General features: G+C 36.9%; 1 protein-coding gene across 1 annotated transcript in view; it reads left to right on the top strand.

Moving 5' to 3' along the window:
- The window catches only part of LOC125837606 (uncharacterized), a 33,706-nt gene extending 13,103 nt beyond the window's left edge, over positions 1–20,603 (top strand). The window contains exons 8-17 of the mRNA XM_049516693.1: positions 618–669; positions 747–1,031; positions 6,493–6,603; positions 7,609–7,800; positions 14,677–14,952; positions 17,270–17,893; positions 18,529–19,022; positions 19,114–19,174; positions 19,257–19,325; positions 20,069–20,603. Of these exons, the coding sequence (XP_049372650.1) occupies positions 618–669; positions 747–1,031; positions 6,493–6,603; positions 7,609–7,800; positions 14,677–14,952; positions 17,270–17,893; positions 18,529–19,022; positions 19,114–19,174; positions 19,257–19,325; positions 20,069–20,140 (2,236 nt within the window). The 3' untranslated portion in view covers positions 20,141–20,603. The remainder of the gene's footprint in view (positions 1–617; positions 670–746; positions 1,032–6,492; positions 6,604–7,608; positions 7,801–14,676; positions 14,953–17,269; positions 17,894–18,528; positions 19,023–19,113; positions 19,175–19,256; positions 19,326–20,068) is intronic.
- Positions 20,604–21,453: the final 850 nt, after the last annotated feature.

Raw genomic sequence — 21,453 nt, 5'->3', positions numbered from 1 at the left:
TTATATATTATCCCATAATAGGTAACTTGATAGACCTTTAGTAGTGCAATTCGGCAGCAAAGTAGAATTAAGCCTGTCCAAAAAGGTTACTTCTCAAACATCATAGTAATGGCATATGCATAAATTCTTCTGCATGCTCAATATCATAAATGCTTATTTGTTATGGGATGCACTCTTCCAGTTCCTTGATTTTGAAATCTCATTCTTGGATGAGTATCCAACAGCTCTCCATGATTCAATTCCTTGCCTTTCATGTTCGTGGGCTGTGTGGAACAGGACAAATTATACTCGTACTTGTCTTGTAACAGTAGTCTAATTTCAATTTTAACTTTTTGATTATGCAAGTGCTGTAGATGTCTGTCCTTTTCTTCTTATTTTACACTTACAAGTAATGTTTATTTGACCTAATATGTATTCTTTTTTAGGAATAACTAATATGTTTCTTAATTGGACTAGTGTGGACCTTATGGGACATGCAGGTTGTAACTGAGTTACGTATAAGATGGTACCATTTAGCGTTAACTGGTGCATTAACATCACATTCCATGAATTATGGGTTTTTAGTATCATTTTGGTAATTGTTCCCAAGGGTAATCTTTGCTATTTGTGGTTTGTAGGTATGTTATGGACTCCGAGACTGCTGCTCCTCTCGCTCTGTCCATGCTCGAGGTGCTGCCTTGTTCTAGATGGTCACTCTTTTATGTTACAATGTTCAGGATACTTACTTTTGTGAAAATTAATTGTAGGAAATGATGAATTCTACTCGTCTGGAATCCAAGACTCGGGCCTTTGATTTAATTTTAAATCTTGGAGTTCATGCTCATTTATTGGAGCCTCCAACAACAGATGATACTTCAACAATTGAAGAAGAGTATTGTAAAGAAACTTTTTTGGACAATGAAACTCAACTTTCTTTGGAAGGAAATAAGAAATCAGATTATCTTAAGAAAGCTGGGAATTCCTCAGCCATTGATAAGTTTGAGTGTTGGATTTTAGGCATCCTCTATGAGATCCTTCTTCATCTTGTCCAGGTAAATGTGGCTAACAGTCGAGCTCTTTCTCTGTGTGTATTATTTCTTGGTAATCATCTTGTAATGTTTGTTTTTTACTGAGCTTTGATTTTGTCCTGTTAATTTTTTGGTTGGCTTTATATCAAGCACTTCCATAATTGTATTGTTTTGTTGTAGTTTCCGTTATGTTACTGTCTGCTAATTTTTGTTATTATCTTTTTTTCCCTTATACTTCCATTACTTCTTTTCGGGATTGCTTTGGACTTCTTTTCCTTGAGCCAAGGATCTATCGGAAAGACGGAAATGGCCTCTCTATCTCTGAGGTAGGGGTAAGGTCTGCATATGCTCTACCTCCCCAAAACCCATTTTGTGGGTCTACACTGGGTATGTTGTTACTTTATATCAAGCACTTCAATGTGGAAAGATAGTTCTGGAGGATACAATTTTCCAGACTTAATTTTTGGTTTTTCTGTTTTATCATTATTTATCATGAAATTTGGAAAATTAAAATTTGCATGCATTGGTACATAGCTGGAGTGCTCCCAACTCTCTATTGCCTCCCACTCCACAGGTTAAAGTATAAGGCTAGAAGTTCTTTGATTATGATGGAATATGATTCAACCTTTATTGTTGAGGAATAATTAGTCAGTTATCGAGTAGGCCATTTGACTTCAGTTGGAAAGTTCTCGATTTTGAGTTGGCGCACTAATTCCTTAGCTTAGTCCTAGACCTGATATTTAGAGTTAGTTTGCGTTTTGTCAGTTGCTTAATTGGTTGCCAAATTATTCCTGAAGGTACAATTTTGTCCTTGATTGTGGCATTATATCAGAAATTATATTCTGACACAGAGACCTGGAGACCTCAGTACATTTTTAGGGACTGTCCAATGGTATCACTCACCTGATGTTGCAAGGTCCATTTGAGCCACATGAAAATTTGGCAAGCATCAAAGCATGTGCAAGGGACAAGGCCCCTGGGCCTGATGGGTTCTCAATGACATTTTTCACACTGCTGGGAGGTAGTCAATAGAGAAGTCATTGATGTTGTTCAAAATTGTTACCATGGATGCTATTTTAATAGTCAACAAATGGCCTTTATCAGTGGCAGGTAAACAATGATGCTATTTTAATAGCTAATGAATGTGTGTATACCAGACTGAATTGTGCGAAACAGGGATCCTGTGCAAATTAGACATTGAGAAGGCCTATGACCATGTTAACTGGGATTTCTTATGTGGAATATTTCAAAGGATGGGATTTTGAGACAGATGGATCAAAATTTGTATCGTTACTGTCGATTTTTAGTATTGGTTAATGAATAACCTTGTGGTTTCGTTTCCTCTCAGAGAGGACTGAGGCAAGAGGACCCCCTATTACCATTCCTTTTTATTCTAGCCATATAGGGACTGAATTTTATAGTTAAACAAGCAAAGGCGAATAATTGGACCAGTGGTTTCAAGATCAATAGCAAGATTGGCAATTGTTTAGAGATTTCTCATCTTCAGTATGTAGATGATACACTTGTTTTTTGTGAAGCTGTCAAGAATCAACTGAGAATGTTAAAAGTAATTTTCATTCTTTTTGAAGTTGTCTCTGGCTTATGCATTAATTGGAACAGAACTTTTATTTAGCCCGTTAATGAAGTTAATGATACACCTGAGATCCAATCCTTGGCAGAGATTCTGGGAGGAAGAATAGGTGAGCTGGACACTGTTTACTTGGGCATGCCATTGGGTGCTAGATGAAAAATCTTTAGGCATTTGGAGTGGAATCCTGGAAATGTTTGAGAAAAGTCTTACAAGCTGGAAAAGCCAATACCTTTCACTAGGTGGAATATTAGTTCTGATTAACAGTGTGTTGGATGCTATATGCACTTATATGATGTCTTTGTTCCCAGCTCCTACTAGTGTGCAAGGTTAGCTGCAATGAGAAGAATGTTTTTGTGGCAAGACAATAATAAGAAAAAAGTACATCTGGATCAGCAGAGGGGGGAGAGAATCTAAGAAAAAGTGGTGGAGTATAATACCATCATGCATTTGGTGGTGTATTTGGAAAGAAAGAAATAGCAGATGCTATGATAACAAAGCTAATTCAATAGAGAAAGTCAAATGGAACTGCTTGACTACTTTTTATTTTTGGTGTAAAGAGGAAGGGATAGAAGAAACTGCACAAATTTTGGATTTTATAGGCACTTTGTAATCTATTAGCCTGTTTTGTTTTTTCTCTTGTTGGAAACCAATTTTTGGAGGTCTCCAGCATATCCTTAATGCTGATGAATACAACATTACCTTTATCAAAAAAAAAAAAAAGTACATCTGGTTTAATGCAAGAATGTAACAATCAAGGAGCAGGGTAGAATGGAAATCAGAAATCTCCAGTTTCAAAACCATAGCCTTATGATGAAGTGGTTGTGGAGGCTAGCTGCTGATGAGAAATTACTGTGGATTGAAGTAAATAAAACTGAGGATGGGCTAGAGGATAGATGGAGTAACAATCGAGTGAATACACCTCCTTATGTGGTCTTTGTGTGGAGAGCTATCAGGAACTTATGGCCATCAGTTGTGAGAAGATCCTCTCTTAAGGTGGGAAATGGCATGAAGGTGTCTTCTTTCTAGAAAGACATTTGGCTAACATGAACCATTGCTGCAGACATATCCAGATCTCTTTATTCTATGATAGGAAAAAGAGATATCATTGGGAGAAGCTTGGTCATTACAGGGGTGGAACTTGAGCTTCAAAAGACAACTTAATGATAAGGAGGTGAGCAGGGTGGCAGACTTCTACAATACCTTAACACAATTCAAAGGGACGTCTGAAGCTGAGGACAACACATGGGGGCAAGGTGATAGGCATGACAAAGTTCTACTTCAAGACAACTTATAGTGAACTTAATACAATTAACAATCAGGTGGGTTGTTAGCCCTGGAAAATGATATGGAAAGTTAGAATTCCATACAAAGTAGCATGTTTTTCTGGTTGCCGGCAAATGAGGCAGCTCTGACTCAACACAACCTAGCTAGGAGGGGCCTTCAGCTTTGTTTAATATGTTACTTGTGTGGGGAGCATGCTGAAACAATTAATCATCTTTTTCTCCCTTGTCTGTGGTTAAGCCAATTGTGGAAAATCTTCATCAATTTGAAGGGCATCAGTTAGGCAATGGAAGGGTGGTTGATTTATTTGTCACTTGGGCTGCCCCTCTTCTCCTTACTCTCCTTTCGCTAATATGGACCTTAGGAGTATAGAAGGGAATCTGTCTAGTCAAAAAGAGAGATGGAAAATTGTCCCAGCTTGCATTTGGTGGATGGACAAAGTGGAAAGAAAAGACCAGAGATACTTTGAAGAAAAGGAAGTTCTATACCAAGGATGAAAATGAACTGTCTAGTTTTGTACTATTTTTGGTGTAAATAGGAACGTTTGGTGGATTATGAGTCTATTTTTGATGTCTTAGATTACATATAGAATCTGAGTCTGTTGCATCTTTCCTTTTTGGATCACTTGTAAATTTTCAGGTGGTTTCACAACTTGTGCAGTATACTTCTACAATTATGTATGAAAACGTACCTCGTTTTAAAAATAAAAAATTTATACTTGACATTGAATTGCTGCAGTTTGATAAGAATCAGCCAGTGTTTTGTACAGCGAAAGACGACAAAAGGCGATAAGGGTTAGCCTCGCCACAAGGCGAGGCGAGCGGTTTTGAAGTGCAGCGCCAATTTATACCAAAAAATTAAAATATTTAATTGCATAGATAAATAATCAAAATTTCCATAGCAATAATATATTAGCAAATACTTTAATTCAAAAATTGAAAATAAATAGTACATACTAAAAGTCTAGAACTTGAATGAGAAAAAAAGAAGAGCAAAAGTCAAAACAGTGAGAAAAAAACAGTATTAGAAGGAAACAGAGGAAGAAGAAATTTGAAGAAGAAAAGAAAAAGAAATTAGAAGAAGAAAAGAAGAAATATGTATTGGTTGGACTTTGGAGTTGCCGGAAAAGTCTCGCTAGTCGCCGGAAAAGTCTAGTCGAGTCGACTGGTTGGAGTCAGAGTCGTAGTCTAAGAGTGCAACTGTGCAAATTTGGAAAGAATCCTAAAATTACCTTTTAACTTTTTAAACCCTAAATTTTTTTTGACAAAGATTTTTAAACCCTAAATGGGTTACCTTTTTTAAGAAAATACAAAAGGCGACACCTTTCTCGCCTCTTGCCTTTGTCACCATGCCATCACCTTTTGAAGATCACTTCGCCACAAAGCTAATAAGCGATGAAGGGTCGCCTTACCTCACCTCTCGCCATTGGTAATGAGGCAATCACCTTTCACAACACTCAACCGCCTCAGGGACCCAAGAACATAATAATGAAAATCAAGGTTTGAAAGAAATGTCCGAAAGCTTAAAAGAGAATAAAATAGACAATTTTATTTTTTTGAAATTAAGAATTAATTGAATTCAAGAAAGTATTTCTTCAATTCAAGAACAAATCAAGAACTTCAAGATAAGTCTAATTTTCAAAATTGACTCCTAATAAAACAATTAACCTAAACTAATCACATTTTTAGTAGAAAATTAACACAATACATTATGGATTCTGATTCTGACAGAATAACGAAGAAGAATCATAAGCCTAAACCTATGAATAAAGTAATCTAAGATTTTGAAGAATTTAAACTTATCTCTTAAATGTGTAGACTTGAATGTTGAAGAAATCCAAGGTAGCCGTATACTCACAAGAGCAAAAGAGAAAGTTATCCAATATTATTCATCATGAAAAATCTGTCTAATGCAAAACAATGCACTGCTATTTATAGCCGAAATTGGTTAGAACAACTAAGCAATAATGAAATATGAAATAACTAGCTAATTAAAGAAATACTAGGATAACATTCCTAGCTACCTTGGAAAGCATTAAAAGATAGTTGTAACTATTTAGGAAAATATTCCATAACAAACTAGGAAATGAATTAGGAAACTTTTGACTTTTCTCTCTAAGTTTGGGCGCCAAGTAGGAGGCGTTCCTTAGCTGATTTAGGAGCCCATCTTCATGCTTATTGGGAAGCAAGTCATCCCATCTTAGGGGCTAAAAACGTGGCTCAATGTAAGGTTTCGTGGTGTGCAAGTTTTACACATTTTAGCTGCCAAAATTTGTCCAGAAGTGGACAGATTTGACTCATATTAAGAAGTGGAATCATGGGCTCATAAACGCCTGAACCACTTAGGTAGACGAACTGTGTCTTCTGTGCTCGGATTTCAGGTGCTGGTTCTTAGGCTAATTTGTTGCTTAAATTTTATAACATAGTTCATTAGTGTCATCTTTGCAGACCCTTTGATGGTTGAAAGTAATGGTCCCTTGATGGAGCATTGTCTCCTGCTTCTCACTTATTCTCATACTTTTAACTCACATATATTTTACTTAAATAGCATTGTACGATGATGATGACTCAAGTGCTATTCTCATTCTAAGTGTATTCACAATGTGATGAACAGACAGAAGAAAAGGAAGAATCCATCTGGGCTTCTGCTCTCAGCTGTTTACTATATTTTGTCTGTGATAGAGGCAGAATAAGGAGGAGCAGACTTAAAGGTCTTGACATAAGGGTGAGTCTATACCTTGGCTTGTTATTATTGACACATCTTATTCACTTTATTTTTCATGGAGAATATTTCAACTACTTGGTTTTATATAAGTATAGTAAAGGGAACAATGTAATTGGACTTCCATAAAATTCCGGAAAGTAGAGAAATGTGTTTGTAGTGGGGGACTTAACTTCTTGATTTGGTAGTTCCAACTAAACATATAAAAAGGAAATAGATATCTGATATGACTGATAAATGAAGTTTATCAATTTCATTTATTATTTATCAATGAACATTATGAGGGACAGACACATTGTCCACCTAGTTTCATATCTGGTAGCAATGTATTTCTTGGTTATCCAAAAAAAAAAAGAAAGGAAAAGAATATTGGTAAATGAAGTAGATTTTTGAAAAAGAAAGTAATTACTCCCTGCATTTCAATTTAACTGGCATAGTTTGACTTGGAGTGGAGTTTTAAGAAATAAAGGCTTTTGAATTTGTGGTATTAACTAGGCCATGAAATTTCTGCACGCCTTCCATTAAAGTTAAAATTAAATTGTTCTAAATACAAAGAGGTGCCATTCTGTTCGAAACGGACTAATAAGGAAATAGTGCCACATAAAATGAATGGAGGAAGTATTAGACAAATAAAAGTATTGAGAATGGAATTTATACAAATAAAGATATTATTCGGTGGTACTGGTAAACTGAAGAGCTTATAAGTACATGAAAATGAAGGATAGGTTGGATGCATTTTATTTTATTGTATTTTGTCCTTAATGACCTTAGGTTCTGCCCTACTTGTTCCAATTTGTCTCTTAATCTTCTTCAAAATTGTAAATATGAGTGTCAACACCCAGTGTTATAATTTGTTATCCCTAAATGAATGTCCATATGACCAATGAAGTGATGGTTGTGCATCTAATATTAGTCTTTCTCACATGTATAGCACTTCTGTTTCTATGTTAATGTTAATCTCAAAAGTGCTTGATGTTTGTTCCAACTTTTCTCTTAATACTCTTGCAGGTAGTTCAGGTACTTATATGCGTTAGCAGGATGAATTCTTGGGCTGAAATAGTTCACAGCAAGCTTATTGGCATGCTAACAAACATGTTTTATGAGATTCCGGAAATATCTAATAAAGCTCTTTCAGCTACCCCTGAATTTCTTATTCAGCAGGTTGATCTGACGGGAGGAATTGAATTCATATTTGTAGAGGTATTGCCCTATCCCTGGTTATAATTCATGTAAAGTTGTCTGAGAGCCCATCATGTGGGAGTACCTTTTGCTTGGCATTTTGTACCTATTGTTAGGAATTAAAATTGTAGTGGGAGTCCATCAAATGGGAATAACTTTTGCATGGCATTTTGTGCCTAGTGTATATTTTGAGGGGTCGTTTGGTTGAGAGAAGTATTAAAAATACCTCTAAACTTTGTGCGAATTATTAGATTCATCCTCGAACTATTGACATCCTTAAAAACACCCGTTTACTTGACTAACTGAACTTAAATACACCACGATCTTGAAACATGAGTGAAATACACCCCCTAGATTCTCATCAAATTTATGGGTGTTTTCACACTTCTCTCGGCTTTTTATTAAGAGCCCCATACTCCTACAAGAGTTTGAGACCACTTTTTTTTTTTGTTTGGACAAAAGTACTGTTGTATTCCTCAACATTAAGGGATGCTGGTCACCTTCAAAAACTTTTTACAAGAAGATAAAATAGAGTCTAGATTTACAAAGCTCCTAAGAAATCGACAAATTCATCCATTTCCTCTGTATAGTTCTCCTTACACCAAAAAAATAATGTGACTAGACAACTCCATTTTACAACATGAATGAACTTAACTTTGTCTTCAAAACATCTCCCGTTTTTTTCTTCCCACACTGACCACCAAATGCAGGAAGGTATCATCCGCCACCACTTCTTCTGGCTTTTGCTGCCACCATGAATGAGCTTAACTTTGTCTTCAAAACATCTCCCATTTCTTTCTTCCCACACTGACCACCAAATGCAGGAAGGTATCATCCGCCACCACTTTTTCTAGCTTTTGCTGCCACCTCTTCTGATCCAACAACTCAACGGGTCAGCTGTGTGCTCAGGCATTGTCCACTAAAGAATAGGTGCCATAGTTGAGCAGTAAATTTGCAATGCAGGAACAAATGGTTATTTGTTTTCCCAATTTCATTGCACAAAAAACATCTAGGTACAAGTATCCTTCCCTTTTTTTGGAGAACTTCTTGAGTGAGACAAGCCCTTCTGACCACCAACTAAGTGAAACATTTGATTTTAGTAGGGGCCTTAATCTTCCATAAGGACTTCCAGAGCTTTGAGACTTCCCCATGTGTTGAGCAGCTGTTTTCCTTCTTGTAAAGTCTGTTCACCGAGAGGATGCCATCTTCTGTGTATTTCCATCTCAAAGAATCTGGATCAGAAGTTGTGCCAGTGAAGAGCCCTATTACATTCAGCATGTTTGCCACCCTCTCCACTTCCCGGTCGTTAAGGTGTCTTCTAAATGTTAGGTTCCAACCTTGGGGAGACCAACATTCCCCCACTGTAGCTTCAGGATTGTAGCTTAATAGCATTAAATCAGGGAAGGATTCCTGCAGAGTGGATTGGCCTATCCAGAGATCTTTCCAGAAGAGAGTTCTGAGCCAATTTCCAACTCTGATTCTGGTATTTCCTTGCATTTTTGTCCATGTTGATCTGATAGCTCTCCACACACTAACACCATAAGTACTGTTGACCTCATTGGTCATTGACTTTCTTGACCATACTTGTGAGAGATGACCTGTTTCCAGAGTGAAGCTTCTTCCTCACTAAACCTCCATAACCACTTCATGAGAAGGCACTGATTATGTAGTTTTAGGTTTCTGATGGCTAGTCCTTACTGGTTTTTGCTCAATTGAGTTTCTTCCCACTTCACTAAACTGAATCCCCCACCCTTCTTGTTTCCTTTCCATAGAAAGTTCCCTCTGAGCCTGTTTAATTTCTTAGATACACCGGAAGGGATAGGAAACAATGACATCACGTAGGTGGGAAGGGAGTCTAAGACAGTTTATAAGAGTGACTCTTCCTCCAAGTAATATGTACTGAGCTTTCCATTTAGATAATTTTTTCTCTGTCTTCTCTATGATGTTATCCCAAATATCTAGATCACCGTGTTTGTTACCAAGGGGCATGCCAAGGTAAACAGTTGGGAGTTTGTCCACCCCACAACCTAAGATGCCAGCCAGAGTCTGAATGTGGTTTTCCTCTTTGATGGGAAATGAATTGCTTTTACTCCAGTTTACCTTCAAGCCAGGTATAGCTTAAAAACAGTCAACATCACTCTGATATGCCAGACAGACCTGCTCTTCTATTGGTTCACAAAAAATTATAGTGTCATCTGCATTGTCTTCCAAATCACCCATACCATGGCTTTTAAGCTTGAAACGCCTTATCCAATTCTTCTGTAGAGCTGTTCTAACCATACTGCTGAGTCCTTCCATGGCTAGGTTAAAGAGGAAAGGGGAGAGGGGGTCTCCTTGTCTAAGACCCCTTTCGGAAGGAAAAAATCCAACAGGTTCTCCATTTTGGTAATGCAGAAACTTATCCACTTTAGCCATCTATTTCCAAAACCTAACATCTCCTCTGGTTCTTGTGTCTACACATTCGTTTGCTATCAATGCTGCATCCATTATTTGTCTTCCCTTGATGAATGCCATTTGATGTCTGTTGACCGAATTCCCTATCACCTTTTTCATTCTCTCAGATAAGGCTTTGGCCAAGCTGCTCCTGCTTTCTTCGGAATGAGGGATACATAATTGGCATTCAGACTTCTTTTGAAAACTTGGTGGTCATAAAAATACTGCATGGTTCCCATGATATCACCCTTGATCAACTCCCAGAAGGTTAGGTAGAAGTTAATTGGGAAACCAAGGGGCCTTATCAATAGCACATGACTTAATACTCTCTAAGATTTCCTCTTCTTCAAAATTCCTTTGCTGCCATGTCTGATCTTCTGTGGAGATGATTGGTGCATCTTGGAGATTGAAATCAGGTCTCCAGTGCTCAGTCTCTTTGTACATGTTCTGGTAGAAAGTTTGAGCAGCATCCTTGATGACTTCTGAATCACTGATAGTGAGACCTCCTACTTGTAAGGATTCTATGGAGTTGTATCTCTTGTGGGCATTGGCCATTCTATGAACAAAATTGGTATTTTTATCACCTTAGCCATTTAACTCTTGATCTTTGTGTCCAAGCTATCTCCTCTCTCTTCGCAACCTCCTCGAACTCCATAGGTAGATGTGATTTTTGCAAAAGCTCATCATCAGATAGGGCCCTTTGGTCTTGAAGAGTTTCCCAGGAGCTGATCTGTAAAAGGATCCCCTCTTTCTTTTTCTTCCAGTTCAATCTGTGGCTTTTTCTCCATTGTGTTAGCTCTTTTTTAAGGAGCTTGAGCTTGTTTGCCAAATTGTAAGATGGTCTTCCTGTATTTGGAAAAGAGTTCCACCATTCCTTCACCCTTTCTCTGAATCCCTCAACTTCTAGCCACCAATTTTCGAATTTGAAATAGGATTTTTTGAACTCCCAGTCACCACAAGATGGTAGAATTGGGTTGTGATCAGAACCCAGTCTTGGGAGCAATGTTTGCTTAAACTGAGAGAATCGATCTTCCCATTCAGGAGAGTAAAGGAATCTATCAATTCTGGATGCACTATTCTGGCTTTCCCCTCTTCTCCAAGTGTAAGACCCTCCAGATAAAGGAGGGTCTACCAATTCTAAGTCGTTGATGCAATCAGAAAATTCAGCCATCTGGGGTGTATATAAGTTTAGCTAGTCGAGTAGAGGGGTGTTTTTAAGGCTGTCAATACTTTGGAGACGAAACTAATAATTTGCGTCAAGTTTAGGAGTGTTTTCAATACTTCTTTCTTTTGGTTTGAACACACGTGTTGGGATAAGTTATGCTAGGATAAGTTATTTTAGAATTAGTTATTATGAGATTATTTCTTATATTGATTGTTTGGTTTGTCATATTCAAAATAATATGCATTGCATAATTTCTAGGAATAAGTTTGTTTTAAAAAAAACACCCTCCACCTTATTTTACTTTTTTATATTATCCTTGCAAGCTTTAGTTATTCATTCTTAAAAATAAACTTCCATCTTATTTTAGCTTAAGTATTTTTATGTGTGCATTCCCATATGATTGTGTGGTGTGTTTTTTAAAAATAAAACTTTCATCTTATTTTGCTTAAAATAAAAATTCCATCTTATTTAGCTTAAAAATAAAACTTCCATCTTATTTAGCTTAAAAAGAAAAATTCCATCTTACCCTTCGGGGTGGCCCAGTGGTTTGGGCTTGGGACTTCCATGTTGGAGGTCTCAAGTTCGAAACCCCTTGCCAGTGAAAGCAAGGGGTTTGCCTTCTGGGTCGAGCTCGTCGCACCGGGCTTGCCTAGTGCGGGTTACCTCACCTATGTGGTTTGCGAGCTATTGCATAGGAGCAAGAGTTTTACCTTATGCGCACCTAAAGGGTAGTGACTGCTGGTTTCCCTTGTCATAAAAAAAATAAATAAAAATCCATCTTATTTAGCTTAAAAATAAAACTTCCATTTTAAGTTTGTTCAAGTAAAAGATATTTAATGTTTATGTCATTTCATATAAGTACATATTGCTCCTATATTGTAAAATATTAAAGTTATGTTCATTTTAGTTGATATATAAAATACAAATTTTCAAGTGACTAAAAACTATTTAATTAAAAGTATGTAATTCAGCAATGGAGTCAACATTTTAAGAGAAATCAAAATATAAATACACATAAGAATTAGTCAAATAAATTCAACATGTAATATATACATAAATAAAAATTATATTTATATATTGTATTTTTTTAATAGAGAAATATATTATCATAAAAATAACGAGTAGTGAAGATTGTGAATGTTATTATAAAATTATGTGAATATACATGGATGTAAAAGTAATGTATAAAAGAGGGTTTAAGGGGTGTACTTTTGCCATTTACATATCTTACAGGATAAGTCACCCCGGTATTATTATTCCACCCACAAGTAGGGATAACTTATCCCATGTACGAATTATCAATCCAGAGATTAGTTATCCTGGGCTTTGTAACCAAACAAAGAATTAAGGAGTACTAAAAACTTATCCCAAGTATACTTGGGGATGCCTTTGGGAGACAAAAGCAAATCCAATGAAATCTGGAATGGGGTGCTGGAGAGATGTGAAAGAAGACTATCTAGATGGAAAGCACAATATTTGTCTAGAGGTGGAAGATTGACCCTGATCAACTCAGTCTTAGATGCTTTGCCAACATATTTGATGTCAGTTTTTCCTCTCCCCCCTAAGGTGGAGGAAAGAATTGATGCATTAAGGAGGAATTTTTTGTGGAATGGAGAGAAAGAATACAAAGGATTTCATTTGGTCAAATGGAAGACTGTAATTCTTTCAAAGAAACAAGGTGGTTTAGGCATTAGAAACTTGAAGAAACAGAACAAAAGCCTTATGATGAAGTGGTTGTGGAGATTTCCTAAAGAGGAGCAGGCCCTTTGGGTTAGAGTGATTCAGGCCAAGTATGAGAAGATAAATCACTGGAAAACTAAGGAAGTGACTTCTACCTGTGGTATTAGCCTATGGAGATCAATCAGAAATTTGTGGCATTGTTTCTTTCAAAGAACTAGATTCAATGTAAACAATGGAAGAAAGATTTTGTTTTGGGACGATAATTGGTTAGGAAATGGCAGCCTCAAAAAGCTCTTTCCAGACATCTATCTGTTGAATCAGCAACATGAGGCCACTGTGCAAGAAGTTTGGTCCATCCATGGATGGAACTTAACATACAGAAGGAGGATACAAGACTGGGAGGTGGATAGACTAGCTGAATTTTATGGCACCCTGGACCATTTTGGAGGATTGAAAGAGGGAGAAGACACTCTTAGGTGGATTCATCACAGCAAAGGTATCTTCACAGTTAGCTCTGCCTACAAGAACCTGAATCAAATGGGTACTCAACTCAGATTTTTGCCTTGGAAGCTTATCTGGAATGTCAAAATTCCATATAAGGTGACAGTCTTTACTTGGTTGGTAGTTAAAGAGGCGGTACTAACACAGGAGAATCTAATGATGAGGGGAATATGTGTCCTAGATGTTTTTTTTTGTGAGCAACATGCAGAGACAATCAACCATTTGTTTCTTCATTGCAAGGTGGTTAGACAACTGTGGCACTTATTTACCAGCTTCAGGGGCACAAACTGGACCATGCCACAAAGGGCAAGTCAGGCTATAGAAAGCTGGAACAATGAAGGCAGTGGCAGTACAGACCAAAGCAGATGGAGGATTGTCCCAGCAGTGATTTGGTGGACCATATGGAAGGAGAGAAATATGAGATGCTTTGAGAGTAGTAGTAGTCCTTTACACAGGATTAAAATGAACTGCATAATCACTTTTTGCTATTGGTGTAGTTTGGAGTATGTAGATGATCCTATAGCGGTTAGAGATATCCTAGGTCCTTTGTAAGATGAAGGAGGATCTAGTTTAGTTTTGTTTTAAGTACACGCAATTGTATGTAGCTCCATGATGTAAATTTGGGATCCCAGCCTTTAGTGCCAAATATTAATACACAAAACTGTTACCTTTGTCAAAAAAAAAAAAAAAAGAACTTATCCCAAGATTATCTTCCCTTATCCATCACACCAAATGACCCCCAAGTGTATATTGTTTCTGGTACAAGCTAAACTTTGGTTCAAACTATCTGTAGAAGCTTTCTTTGTATCTGAGCAGGATGATTGTCAATGCTTCCGGTGTATGTGCTATTAGTTATTCTAAAATGTGCAGAATATCTGAAGAGATTTCATGTGATTAGCTGGAATAGTCTTAGGGGCTGGGGAGGGGTGTTTTATTTTTCTAGTTAAAAGTTGAAGCAGGAAAATGATTTTTACACCATGCAGAGTCTGAAACATTCCATTGTTTCATAAGCTGTTAGCAAACACTATTCTGGTCTACTTGCAATCTCATTTGTGATTACTTGTATGTACACAAAGAGAAAGGTTTTGCTTAAAAGTAAGTTCTTTCTACCAATGCAGTTAGTGCTTTCAAACTCAAGGGAGGAAAGAAGGAATCTCTACCTGGTGCTTTTTGATTATGCCTTGCATCAAATAAATGAGTCATGCATAGCTAGTGGAACATCAGACTACAGTGATGATGAAGTCCAACCTGTCGCTATGCTGCTTATGCTCGCAGATGCACCTGAAGCTTTGCATATATCAGTAAAGCTTGGATTGGAAGGCATCTTGGAGCTTCTCCAACGCCCAATATCTAGTGCATTGTCCAAATATCCAAATTCTGACCGACTTTCAATGGTAATGCTAACTTCATTTCTTGCTTAATTTCATTGGCCATCAGACATGATAGTGTGTCATGTAAAAACATCTGAGAAAGCTTATCCAATCGTGCTTCTTTGTGATAACTTGTAAAATGATTGATGCTTCTCATTATATGCTGTTTCAATGAACAGTAATTTGGTTGTGCTTCTTGGTGACTAATCAACATAGTTAATAGCCTAAAATTAAAAGGGCCTAAAATACCCTTATACTATTAGAATTGGTACAAAACTACCATCCGTTGACCTATTGGCCACGAAATACCCTCATTGTCAACCTTTGTGGCCCTTTATTACCCTTATCACAAACGGATCCGTTATTTAGATCAATTAGCCTTCTCATTTAATATGTGACACATTCTGAGAAAGCTTATCCAATCGTGCTTCTTTGTGATAACTTGTAAAATGATTGATGCTTCTCATTATATGCTGTTTCAATGAACAGTAATTTGGTTGTGCTTCTTGGTGACTAATCAACATAGTTAATAGCCTAAAATTAAAAGGGCCTGAAATACCCTTATACTATTAGAATTGGTACTAAACTACCATCCGTTGACCTATTGGCCACGAAATACCCTCATTGTCAACCTTTGTGGCCCTTTATTACCCTTATCACAAACGGATCCGTTATTTAGATCAATTAGCCTTCTCATTTAATATGTGACACATTCTGATGTGTTAAGATAAAAACAATTATCCAAAACTAATTTAACCCAACCCAAACGTGGAAAAATAATTGTGGGTAGTGGAGTGTTACCTTGCTTTTTGAGGGTTTAGGCTTGTTGGTATCTGTCGTTGTAGCCGTATTCTTGCTTTGATATCTAACATCATCTGTTTATTGTGTTTCAGTTACTGCACTACTTTTGTTATTGTTCTTATTCCTTTCTTGTAGGCTTTGCGTTGCTTCTCTTATTAGTTGTTATATTTGCATCTTTATACCTGCATTTACTGCACTTGAGCCGAGGATCTTTAGGAAACAACCTCTTTACCTCCACGGGTAGTGGTAACGCCTGCGTACATTCTATCCTCCCCATACCCCACTCGTGGGATTTCACCTAGTATGTTGTTGTAAATTAGTAGTCCTAGGTTAAAACTACAACAACCATAATGTCATTAAACAAGAAAATTCTTTATATTGCTTCAAACCACAAAATATAAACCACTGCTATTAGATTTCATTAACCCACAAATTTGGGAGAGATTAACGGAAGGACAAGTTGCTGAGCAATGTTATGGATGCCCCTACTTTTCCTGAAAAACAAAACTAAAGCGCAAGAACTTAAATTTAAATGATATTCTTCCCAACTAACAGAAAGCTTATTAAAAGTTTGCTAGACAATTTCTTTTTGTCCGTAATCATCCTTCATTGAAAAGAAAAAATTATATGTTCAGGATCGATGGAATCTAATGGCATTAGGTCGTTTGATGAAATGTAAAGATAATTTTAGGTTTGAAGCAGGTTTAGTTGTGTTTTTTTATTTTGTGCAAAGTAACCACATTTTTTATGTGATGGAATTTCATGACATTTGGTGATTTGAAGGAATCTTATGACATTTGGTGATTGATAGAATGTAAAGATACTGTGTTTCGAATATAGTGAATTTTCTTGTTTTTATGATATCATGGTTCTTGTATCTTTACCTAGAACTTCTAATTTAGATTGTACAAAATGGCATGTTAAGTTGCTTAAAAATGGGTTAGAAAATTCACTACAATTTAACCATGTTGCTTCATAAATGCAAACTTCACAAATTGTTGCATAATTGCAATTAAGAACTAAATTGGACCGTATATGCCCTTATACCATGCATGTAATCAATATGCCCTCGGTTAAGTTGTGTGAAATAAGCGCATTTTTGGCCCAACAAAGTAAAAAACGGGGAGCATAATTGGGCCAAACTATTAAGGGAGGACAAATATGGTGAATAGCACAAACTTTAGGTTCATTTTTGACCCTTTTCTGTAGCAAAACAGCCATAACAACATTCCATATCTTTTGTTTGAACTTCTTAATGCTCATGCTAAACGGAGCCAATAAAATAGACATAATTTCAAGGCATAAATAAAAAGCTCTTTGTATTGTGAGGCATCAGAATCTGTCATTTTCCTTGCACCTGAGTGTATTTTTTTTTTCCGACTTTGCAAAGAAATGAAAGGCTGTTATAACTATTGTCTTCTGTATGAGTTTGTATATACCTACATAGTGCTCCTTGCTTCCATTCACGATAATTGTATAAACTTTTTAAATGAATTATCTCTTCTTTCTTGTGGTAGTCTGACCTTTATTTCATTTGCAGCTCTTGGGGAAAATTGTCGAGAATTTTGAGATGCTTATAAAGTCATTTACTCATCTTGATAAGGAATTCGCTCATATGAGGCAGATAACTAAATCATGCAAATCCCTGGAAAGTATTGATGGAGCTTATGGTAACAGTTTTGGCATGAAAGCGAAGCTCTCTTGGGCCACCTTACATTCTCTTCTTCATTCTGAAAGAACTCAGTGTCGTCACAATGGTTATCTATGGTTGGGGGATTTGATCATCACAGAGATTGTCGAGGAAGGGGATGCTAGTATATGGTCAAGCATCAGAAGCTTGCAGGAGAAAATTTCTCGAGCCAGTGTTATTGACTATTCACCTGATTTAGATGTCCCATTATCCATATGGCTCATGTGTGGGCTAATAAAATCGAAAAACAACCTCATTAGATGGGGCTTTTTATATGTTTTGGAGAGGCTTCTTATGCGCTGCAAGTTTTTATTAGATGAAAGTGAAGTCCAACACGCAATTAGTGGTGAAATGGTTGGAGATCTGCATAATAAAAGTCGTCTCGAGAAAGCAAATGCAGTCATTGATATCATGAACAGTGCCTTGTCCCTGATGGCCCAGATAAATGAAACCGACCGCATGAATATATTAAAGGTGATTTCTTCTGTCCCTTTCTGGTTAAAAAAGAGGAGAAAATAAAGGGAGGAGGAAAGAAAGAGGAAAGTAATTCAATCTTGAAATGCTTCAGACATGGTGGTCCTAATAGGATATAAATTGTAGACCTTGAGTAAGATGACAATTGCACCTTTATGCCTTGTTATTTGACCTTTAGAGGTGTATGTGTTTGAATTATATTTGCATCCTGTAATGATTTTTCAGTTTTCTCTGTTGAAGAGAGCAATATGCATACTTCTTTTGAAACACAGAGAGCAAAAACCATACTTATTTAGGAAGGATAAATATTTTGTTCCCATCACTTGAAAATAGAAATTTAAACTTTATTCACAACAGTACTTTGGATAACTATGGTCTATGGACTTCAGTGTCATGATATTACCATTGCAAGTCCCACCTATTTTGTCTGTTGTTTAGGGGTTGCACTGCCCATAGGGTGATCATCTTACATAATGCCAACTTACTTATCAATCAAGATACAAGGGATGGTTAGTGGATACTACTGTTAAAGTATTTTACCACAAGTAGTTGTATCTTCCTGCTGCTTTTTACTTGTGTCATTAATAGTCAGTATCAGCGTCTCACTCCAATATTGCTGTTAATCTTTTCAACAGATGTGTGAAATTCTTTTTTCTCAACTGTGCCTAAAAGTCCCCCCTTCAACGGTGACATCTATGGATGATCCTACAATCTGTATCAAAGATGTTAGCTGGAATAAGAAGCTTGGTCTAGGAGAAAGCTTACCTCGACAGGAGAGCTTTGGCTGGGAGGAACACATTGAAGATACTAACCACAAACTCAAAAGAAACAAGGATCCTCCAAAACCAGAAACTGCATCCATGGCGGCGCTGCTTCTCCATGGACAGGCTATTGTTCCCATGCAATTGGTTGCACGTGTTCCTGCTGCTTTATTTTATTGGCCTCTAATCCAACTTGCTGGTGCCGCAACTGATAATATTGCATTAGGTGTTTCTGTTGGCAGCAAAGGAAGAGGAAATGTTCCTGGTTCCACCTCTGATATACGAGCCACTCTTCTCCTGCTTTTAATTGGTAAATGCACAGCAGATCCTGCGGCTTTTAAAGAAGTTGGTGGGGAGGAATTCTTTAGGTGATTACTAGATATGTTCTCTCTCCAATAAAGTATATTTTAGTTAATTTAGAAGTTCATAATCAATTCTGCACATATGGTTATTTTGCAGAGAGTTGTTGGATGATACAGACTCAAGAGTGGCATATTACTCTTCAATGTTTCTTCTGAAGGCAAGTTTCATGTTACTTTCCTGATCTTTGGCAATGATGCTCCCACTATAATATTAATTAATCTGAAATTGGCATTTTGCAGAGGATGATGACAGAAGAACCGGAAAATTACCAACGCATGTTGCATAACCTTGTTTCTAGAGCTCAGCAGGTGTGGTCCCCTCTTTTTTGTAACGTTTTTGTTAGAAAATTTATGGGACTGGTGTGACAATAAACAGTTACTATGTGTTGTTTGTTCTCTACAAAAGTTTGTCTGTATGATGATAAATACCAGTTTCTTCTATGAGTTTGTTTCCAGAGCCTCATCATGGCATATTCTGGTTCTATCATTGGTGGTGAAATACATTCTGTAGTTGCATCCACTGGCAAACTCCAACATTGTCTTGAATTGCTGGTTCTTGATGTCACTTGGACCATGTTATTTCTGGTAGCTGGTATCTCTGTGTTTGCTGTTTGGTTGCTTTCCCCACTAGACATTCTTACAGTGAAGTATGCCTGAAATGCTGAGATGCCTGGGTTAGACACTTGTGTCTGCTCTATGAAACATGACTGTGTCGGCAAGATTGCTGACTTAATGTGTTATGATTCGTAGGACCATTTCATAAGAAGCAGCAATTTTCAGCTAAATCTGTTAAGCTGTCATATATTGGTATAATAACTAGAAGCAAATGGTAGGTGCATGGACAGCTAATCTGTTAATATTGAGATTTAGTTGTCAAAATTGGTATGTTATATTCATTTGCAAAAGTTTTCCTCGTGATATTATCATTTCATTATTATATCACCCCTGGGCAGTGCTGGATCATGGAAAATCGATAGGCTTTATGATTTTACAGATATAGGGTTGGAATTGTCATAACTGATTCCCATTTGGGTTTATGCTGTTCTTTGCAGAGCAACAATGAAAAACTCCTGGAGAATCCTTACCTTCAAATGCGGGGGTTACTTCATCTGTCAAATGAATGACATAAGCTCTACTTTATGCAATCACTATTTGAAGAATCTTGATGTTCACTGCTTCTGACAAGCATGGAGCCCAACTGCAGGGAAATGCATTCCATGTTGCGAGCCCAAGGAAGGATATCATCATGAAATGGTTGTAAGTGTGCAGTTCTGTGGGTATTTAACCAAAGAATAGTACTCTCCGAAACATGGATGCCAAGTTGCTGTACGGGGTTGGCTCGGTTGTTTATGCTTCATCAGCTTCTCTTATGTCATCTCATGGAGTTCCTCTGAAGTGCAATGATGGAACTTTGTTTCCATTAGTTTTATTGGCATTCTTTTCATGGATGTGAGATCTTCTGATGGTATTTTGAACTTGCGGTGTTCATCAGATGATTACGGCAAGCCAAATATGTCCAGAATTAGCCAGCACATGGAAACCTGAGGATACAGTTTGACCATATTGTTGGTGTGTCAGATTGGGTTACTGAGCGATCTTCAGGTATTAAATCTATCTTCTTACGACATCGACTTTTAAGTGTAAATGTCTCACCACAGAAATATTGAGTGAACTCAACACACATACTCTCTTAGTCTTTTGTGAGTTAATTTTTTCAGGAGTTTTGCTTCCTGTGGATAAATGCATTCTTAGCTTGTGAGAAAAGATTATCTTGTGCTTGCTCTATTTATTCACACCGCGCCTGACTATTGCTAATTTTGCTTTTCATTTTCATTTGAAAGCAGGTGCTAGTTCGAACAACTTCAATATCAGAAGAACTTTTGTACAGGATGAATATCCAATTGGCATCCATCTTTTTGCCTTTATTTGGGAATGGTGCTTTATGGAGTTTATAAATTCATCTAGGTCTTCCATGCATCATGGATGATAATTTTTCGTGGATTATAATCTGGATCCGGCATGCATGTAGGAGAATCACAAAGCTTGTCCGGTTTTCAGGTTTACAATGTTTAATGAGATCAAACATGGCTGGGTAAATATTCTTATTCTTTTATTTTATTTATAATAGATTTGTACATGTGTGCAATTTTCTTTTTCCTTTCTGGGTCCTCAAAAGGAAATAATAGATCCTTGGTGGGGAACCATCTTTTTGATAGATGTAAAACAAATGCTGACTGAATATCCATTTAACATGTAAAATATTAGACAATGCAAGTCCTTTTATTTGATTTTTCCATCGAACTATAAGTAAGGGAAATTTTTAGTTTGTGCAATTTTCTTGCAATGATTCTCCAGTTTATGCTTCAATTTTGTATAAATGGGTTGTTATTTTATTCAAATTTTTGTTGTGAAAAAAAACATTAAACTGGTTTACTAC

This window comes from Solanum verrucosum, unplaced genomic scaffold, assembly GCF_900185275.1.
Source record: "Solanum verrucosum unplaced genomic scaffold, falcon-dt-bn FXZP01000156.1, whole genome shotgun sequence".
Lineage (NCBI taxonomy): Eukaryota > Viridiplantae > Streptophyta > Magnoliopsida > Solanales > Solanaceae > Solanum > Solanum verrucosum.
The sequence above is the reverse complement of the archived record's forward strand: the minus strand, read 5'-3'. Positions and strand labels throughout refer to the sequence as shown.